The sequence below is a fragment of the Charadrius vociferus genome, unplaced genomic scaffold, assembly GCF_000708025.1.
Source record: "Charadrius vociferus isolate BGI_N301 unplaced genomic scaffold, ASM70802v2 scaffold369, whole genome shotgun sequence".
NCBI classification, from domain to species: domain Eukaryota; kingdom Metazoa; phylum Chordata; class Aves; order Charadriiformes; family Charadriidae; genus Charadrius; species Charadrius vociferus.
Window position 1 is genome coordinate 61,412 of NW_009649943.1, and position 7,339 is coordinate 68,750.

Below are 7,339 nucleotides of genomic sequence, written 5' to 3' on the forward strand. Positions count from 1 at the left end.
TACACTTTATTTAACCAACAGATACACAAGTTCTTTTGGATCGCCGGTGACAGTGACTGTCTGCAAAGCACGTGCGACTACTAAAGATGTCAGTAATATAGCTCGGTTACACATGCGCTGAGCTATAAACCAACTCTATAGAGATTTCTAAGTTTCCCGGGGAAGCACTTGGTATAGCCAAGTGTTGGAATCTTACCCACAAGCATCCTTATTGGGGGGAAGAGAGGCTCAGCTCCTTGACTGGTCCCAGAAGTCCACCATGGTGTCTTCCCTCACATCCCCCTTTTCTCAGGCTATTTTTATACTATTTTTTATCTTCACAGAATCACAGAATGGTTAGGGTTGGAAGGGACCTCTGGAGATCATCTAGTCCAACCCCCCTGCCAGAGCAGGGTCACCTACAGCACGTTGCACAGGACAGCGTCCAGGCGGGTTTTGAATGTCTCCAGAGTGGGAGACTCCACCACCTCTCTGGGCAGCCTGTTCCAGTGCTCCACTACCCTCAAAGTAAAGAAGTTCCTTCTCATGTTAAGATGGAACTTCCTATGTTCAAGTTTATGCCCATTACCCCTCGTCCTATCACTGGGCACCACTGAAAAAAGACTGCTCCCATCCCCCTGGCATCCTCCCATTAAGTATTTGTAAGTATTAATAAGATCCCCCCTCGATCTTCTTTTCTCTAGACTAAAGAGACCCAAGTCCCTAAGCCTTTCTCCATAGGAGAGATGTTCCAATCCCCTAATCATCTTCGTTGCCCTTTGCTGGACCCTCTCCAGCAAAGGACAGTTCCCTGTCCTTCTTGAACTGGGGAGCCCAGAACTGGATGCAGTACTCCAGACGCGGCCTCACCAGGGCAGAGTAGAGGGGGAGGATGACCTCCCTCGACCTGCTGGCCACACTCTTCTTGATGCACCCCAGGATGCCATTCGCCTTCTTGGCCGCCAGGGCACATTGCTGGCTCATGGTCATCCTGTTGTCCACCAGGACTCCCAGGTCCCTCTCCACAGAGCTGCTCTCCAAGAGGTCAGCCCCCAACCTGTACTGGTGCATGGGGTTATTCCTCCCCAGATGCAGCACCCTACACTTGCCCTTGTTGAATGTATTAACAATCACTTTTAGTAATCATTCCACCGCCACCTCCACCACTGCCACTTGGTCACACCGAGGAGGACCGAGACCCATTTCTTTTGCCTACCAGCTCAGCCAAACCCTCAGATTACTCTGCAAATCCATCTTTGTCCTATACAGCACTTAAATCCGCAAATTATTATCTCATCGAGACTTCCAACATTTAGCGCTCTGTGAGCAGGAGCCTCTCCGGGTGGTGGAGAGGGGGAGATTACGCACAGCACATCCTCTCTCACCCCATCGGGATAAACTCTCTCCATCTCTAAGCACCAATAACACAAGAATACATCTCACTCGGAGCATCCGCACGCCATCCCAAGCAGCACTGTCCCCTGCAGCTTGTTTTCTGGTTTTGGTTTGTTTTGTGTTTTTTTTTTTTTCTGAGTACTTTAAATGTAAATGATCGCCACAAAAGGTCACAAAACGCGATCAGCCGCTCTGTGACATTTTACCTTGAGAATAAGCAAGAAAAAGGAAAGGCGAAGGGTCGGAACAAGATGTGCCGAGACACCAATGCCCTTTGGGCACTACTTCTAAGAGGAATTTAAAAGGAACTGGAGCTGGGTGAATTTAAAAAAAAAAAAAAAAATCAGACTATAGGTTTGATGTCATGAAAACAAGCGGTGGAGGAGAAAGATCTAATCGACAGGTACTCGGCGTTCCCAGTAAATAGGGGTAATATAAATGTTCCTTAAATTGCAGTTTATCCGCGTCAGTGAGCTTTGGGCTCACTTGGTGGCTGCGCAAATGGACATCTGCAAAGATGCAACGGGACAAAAAAAAAGACGCTACGGGTGGGGTTTTTTTTGTGCCTTTCTTTCACGCTCTGAAGCGTGAGCTTTTCCGTGCCCAAACGGGCTTATCGTTGAAAGCAGCCACAAAATAAAAGCTTATTTAGTGCCAAGTAAACTACAGGAATGAATAAAAAGAAAAGAAACGATCTAAAAAAAATTCAGAATATATGCAGAAATAGCACTCAACAAGTATTAAGCATAATTAACACTTATTATGTGTGATGCTATGTTATGAAATAATATCAACCACTTCATTGGTGATACATTAGACCTTTTTAAGAAGAAAGTACTGGATTTAAGAGAAAGAAATGCACCTTTCAGAAAACAAATAGGTTTGTTGGAATAAGCAAGAAGGCAACAAACCTACCTGCACGTGCTGCATTTAAGCTACCAATAAAACATTTCTTTCCCACACCTCTTTCCCCCCAGGAACGGCTCTGCTTCTCATTATTCCCTAAGATTGTTCCATTTAATCAAAGCCCAGTTACGTTTCTTGCAGATGTTAATCTGCAATCAGGGAACAGTTTTTGCTTGTTCGCCTGAGGTTCAGGGATACCACCGGCGCTGCAGCCCCTTTGGAAAAATCACTGCTGCTCTCTGAAATGTTTTCTGGGGGGTTTCAGTTCTTATTTTAACATATCTCCCGGGCAGGTGAATGGAACCTTCTGCAAGGGGCAGGTTGGGGCTGTTTGTATATGAAAAAGCCACACAGAAAAGAGGGAAAACCTACACAAATACCCGTGATGGCTGGCCAGGAGGTGCTGAGCGCGCGGCAGACTTACCCTGGAGTTAACCACTTCCAAGGAGATGTTCTGAGGCATCGCACTGGGCACTGCAAGGGAAGAAAAGCAAAAAAGAAATGGGAAATGTTGCCATTAGCGTCTAAGTCAGAATAGGTTACATCAAATATTTCTCTTGTCGGAAAGAAAAAGAGTGTAGCTTGTACTCCTAGTTTATAATCTGCTCACAACTGTGCAGCTAATCCAGGTGGCACTTCAGAGGTCCCCTAGGGAGAGGAAAACCAAATGCATCTGTTCATCTCTTCTCATTTTTGATAGACCTATTAGTAAGTCCTTTAAAGAGCCAGTCAGCAGGCTCCCTGCCGTCAGACCCACGACTTGAATTCAGTTATAAACTCGGTCAGAGATAAACAAGAAGACGCCGCAATTTCTCTGGCTTTGTGTTTGATTAAAGTGCATTTCAGAACATATATATTATACACACAACAGAGTATGGGGCACCTCTCAGTGGCACCTTTTCACAAGGAAAAAAGGGGGAAAGAGAAAATAAACTTTGTCTTTAGATATTATTTAAAAAACTGGTTTACATTAAGGCTCTGCTTCTCATACATATTATAATCTATATCTGGTTTTACACAACTCAACTTGGTTATATCCGTTCTGAGAAATACACGTTAATTCTTAAACGGGACTAATAGCTATTTAACACACGGTCTTACCAAGATACCTCACGAGGCACTAACGAGATGGTCTGGCACCCACAGCCTCAAATAAAACAAACGGTTCTGACTCAAGGTGGGTTTTTTCTTTCCATCTTAAAAATTCCTTTCACCTCACGCTCTCACTGGATACAGTCATAGGAAAACCAGCTTGAGTTATCCCATCCATCCTGCCTGCGAAGGATGGGGCTCCCAGCTCCGTGACGTGGCGTGGGTACCGGTGAACGCTCAGCATCTGCACGGCTGGACGGGATGTTAGCACCTATTTACTGACAAATTCCTGCCTGTTTTCCTCTCCATATCTGTATATTTATTTCCAATACTCTTGTCCAACAATGGTTCAAACGGCTATTCCATCCAGCTGACGGCAAATGCTAATTCAACCACTGAGGAGCCAAGAGGTTGAAAAATAAGTGCGTAGTTGGCGATGGCATCAACTGCCTAATGTGAACATGAAGATTTCTTTTCCTTTCAGAGGAATAATGCCTGCCTGCTAAGCCGGGCTACCGAGCGGCTGAAAAGCGGGGAAGTAAGTTTATGCTTACAGGAAGGCAGCCCCAAATTTGGAAGGAAAGAGCCGAAAAAGGATGATGGCGAATACCCAATTTAAGACTAGTTTGCAACGCGATGCATTAGGGCAAATGAGAGAAAAAGCCTTTTCGGTGTACAAGTATGAACATATCAAGTAAAATTGTTTTAAACCATTTTTGTATGATATTAACAAGAACAGTAGGGCAAAATCGTTCTCATCGCAGTGGTGCGCACATTTGAACTGGTTCAGCAAAGAGCTACGAGAATGATGTGGGACCTGAAACATCTTAAAGACCAAATAAATTAACTTGATTTAAACTAGCGTAGGGTTAAGTAGTACACTTACAGGAAGGCGGCCCCGAATTTGGAAGGAAAGAGCTGAAAAAGGATGATGGCGAATACCCAATTTAAGACTAGTTTGCAACACGATGCATTAGGGAAAATGAGAGAAAAAGCCTTTTCGATGTACAAGTATGAATGTATCAAGTCAAAGCAAAATTGTTTCAACCATTTTTGTACGATATTAACAAGAACAGAAGGGCAAAATCGTTCTCATCGCAGTGGTGCGCACATTTGAACTGGTTCAGCAAAGAGCCACAAGAATGATGTGGGACCTGAAACATCTTAAAGACCAAATAAATTAACTTGATTTAAACTAGTGTAGGGTTAAGTAGTGCTTATTATCTATTGTTATCTGAATGGGGAAAGGGCTTCTGGCTGTAGAGAGTACTTTACTAGGCAAAGAGCTACGAGCTGGAATCCATCTACAGTAGAAATGAGGCTTTCTTTTCAACTTCTTCAGTCTTCGCCAAAAATCGCTGTCTAGGAGTGGTGGGACATACATCACCAAGCAAAACATATACAGAAGTATTTCTGCAAATCGCTTATTCCGGCCAAAACTTTCACCGGAACAATATGGGGAAATTCTACATACTGTATAGAGGTGGACATAATGGGGTAGAGGTGGTACTTGGGGACGTGGTTTAGAAGTGGTTTTGTCAGGGTACGTTAATGGTCGGACTTGATGATCTTAAAGGTCCCTTCCAACCTCAACACTAAGATTCTATAATGGCAGCTGTTGTCTATATTGTCTCTATGTATTGTCCCTACATACAGTCTATATTGTCCATATAAGCTTCCAAGATGGAGACGATCGGCGCAGACCGGTTCAACATCAGCGCCCTGGAAGAGGCAGGCTGCATCTTTAACAAGAAGCCACCTCTGACTTTAACATCTACGAATCTCAAAACAACGCATCAGCCACTCATATGAAAAGAAACATCCAACGAAACGACAGCACCAAGTCGTACAAACGCTACTTGCCCCAGACTATTTTAAGCAGCGCTGGTGAGACAGCTCCTCCACTGGACTCTGTCCAGTCACGTCTACGTTCAATAAAGACATTCCCAAAGTGCAGCACTTTGTAGCGTCCTCAGTACAGGTACATGCTGCTATTTAAGGATTTAAGTCGGTCACAGCCAAGTCATTCATCAGCACGAGTAGGAAAATAGTATTTTAAATACAGGCTACCAAAGAGCAAAAGTACCAACAGCTAAAAAGGAGGGTCCCACCAGTAGCAAAGTCCCACCTTAATATCATTGTCCTTCACGAAGGCTCTGTGGGTCATAAAAAGGGAAAAAAAAGCACTCAAAAAAAGGAGGCGAGCATCCTTGGCTGCGGGACCTGAGCCCAGTCTCAGCTCTGCCTCTTTTTTTCCTCTCTCCGGATGAGCAGCTTTAGAAACCAGTTGGTTTCTCCAGTGCAGGGACTCTTCTTTATTTGTTTCCGTACTGCCCACGACAATGCAAAGTTGATCTGCAACAGTACCGGCAGCAGCAAACAGTACATGAAACATCTCATCTGCCTTAATACGGAGGAGATGCCGCTGCTCACACTCCCTGCGTTTTGAAAAATATCAGACGCAGAACCGTCTCCGTGATGTACTCGGCATTGCAAGGCAAAAGAAAAGCGGGATATTTTTGGATGTTTCTAAATTAGCCGGATCTGGCGAGTGCCGCTACCTCCCAGAAAAGCCCGTTCTCGCTGGAGAATATTTGCTCTTGTTTGTGAGAGGCAGAACTGCTCACAGCCCCGGTTTCTCCAACCTGATTCCTCTTTTCTCTCCCCTCTCTCATGCGCAGCGAAGGCTCATTGCGACGTTTAGCCATTGCAACCTCAAACCCTTCCTTCTCATTAGCGACTCCACCACATATTATTCCCTTACAAGACTAAGTTCTCTTCATTTTTTTTTTACTATTTGTTTGCCTTTCTATTATTTTGATTATCTCTCTTTGATGAACGCTTGTCATATTCCAGTATTTTGTTGCATGCGTGAACATAATCGACGCACTCCTTGTCTATCCTTCTAGATCTTCAATGAAAACGAGTAATAAATCCAGATCTGACTCAGCATCAAACTCAATCACTTCCACAGCAACACCGTGTTGTCTTTATTCCTCGCTCGCTGCTCAGGCAAGGAGACGTTTTGCATTACTGAATCAGAGTCCCTGATTTAATATCTCAGGTTGCATAAAAATCAGGGAGCTCCCCCGGCAAACCCAGCGCCTGCGAGATTACAATTACTTCCTCCGCTTTTATATCTTGATCGAATAAAGAAATTGGATGCACCTGGTAAAATTTGTTTCTTGTTTATTATTCACAGCTTAATTATACCGTTAGAAATTAGAGCAGAACTCCTTTTACCTAGCGTTAGCTATGCAATAAGCAATGAAGAGAGACAGATGCATCCAGGGATAACTCGGTCCCTTCTTCTAGGCATGGGGTGACTCAGCAGTGGAAGAAGCCTCCAATGTACTGGAGGAGCCTTGCTGCCTGCTGTGGACCAGGTGTCTAAAGGTAGGTGAGAAGAGCCTCACTGCTGGACACATACTGATGGGAAGAAGGTTCATATAACAAGATACTAAAATTTGTTGCCCTTTTTTTGGGTTGGGCTTTTGTTTTTTGTTGGGTTTGTGTTTTTTTTTTTAAAGAATCATAGAAAGGTTTGGGTTGGAAGGGACCTTCAAAAGCCATCTCAGACCAACCCCCTTGCCATGAGCAGGGACACCTTCCACTAAGACTAGGTTGCTCCAAGCCCCGTCCAACCTGGCCTGGAATGCTTCCAGGGATGGGGCATCTCTCACCTCTCTGGGCAACCTGGGTCAGTGTCTCACCACCCTCACAGCAAAGAATTTCTTCCTAATGTCTCATCTAAATCTCCCCTCTTTCAGTTTAAAACCGTTCCCCCTCATCCTGTGGCTCCATCCCCGATCGAGAGTCCCTCCCCAGCTCTCCCGGAGCCCCTTTAGGCACTGGAAGGGGGTCTGAGGGCTCCCCTTTTTGGCCTTCTCTTCTCCAGGCTGAACCCCCCCACCTCTCCCAGCCTGTCCTCCCAGCAGAGGGGCTCCAGCCCTCCCAGCATCTCCCG

At 45.0% G+C, this 7,339-nt stretch overlaps 1 protein-coding gene across 1 annotated transcript in view; it reads right to left on the reverse strand.

The window, feature by feature from the left end:
* The window catches only part of LOC104292115 (netrin receptor DCC-like), a gene marked incomplete at its 3' end in the record, with an annotated part of 148,076 nt that overhangs the window by 53,898 nt on the left and 86,839 nt on the right, over positions 1–7,339 (reverse strand). Inside the window, exons 8-9 of the mRNA XM_009891438.1 lie at positions 5,027–5,114; positions 2,705–2,754 (exon numbers count right to left, since the gene is read on the reverse strand). Of these exons, the coding sequence (XP_009889740.1) occupies positions 2,705–2,754; positions 5,027–5,114 (138 nt within the window). The remainder of the gene's footprint in view (positions 1–2,704; positions 2,755–5,026; positions 5,115–7,339) is intronic.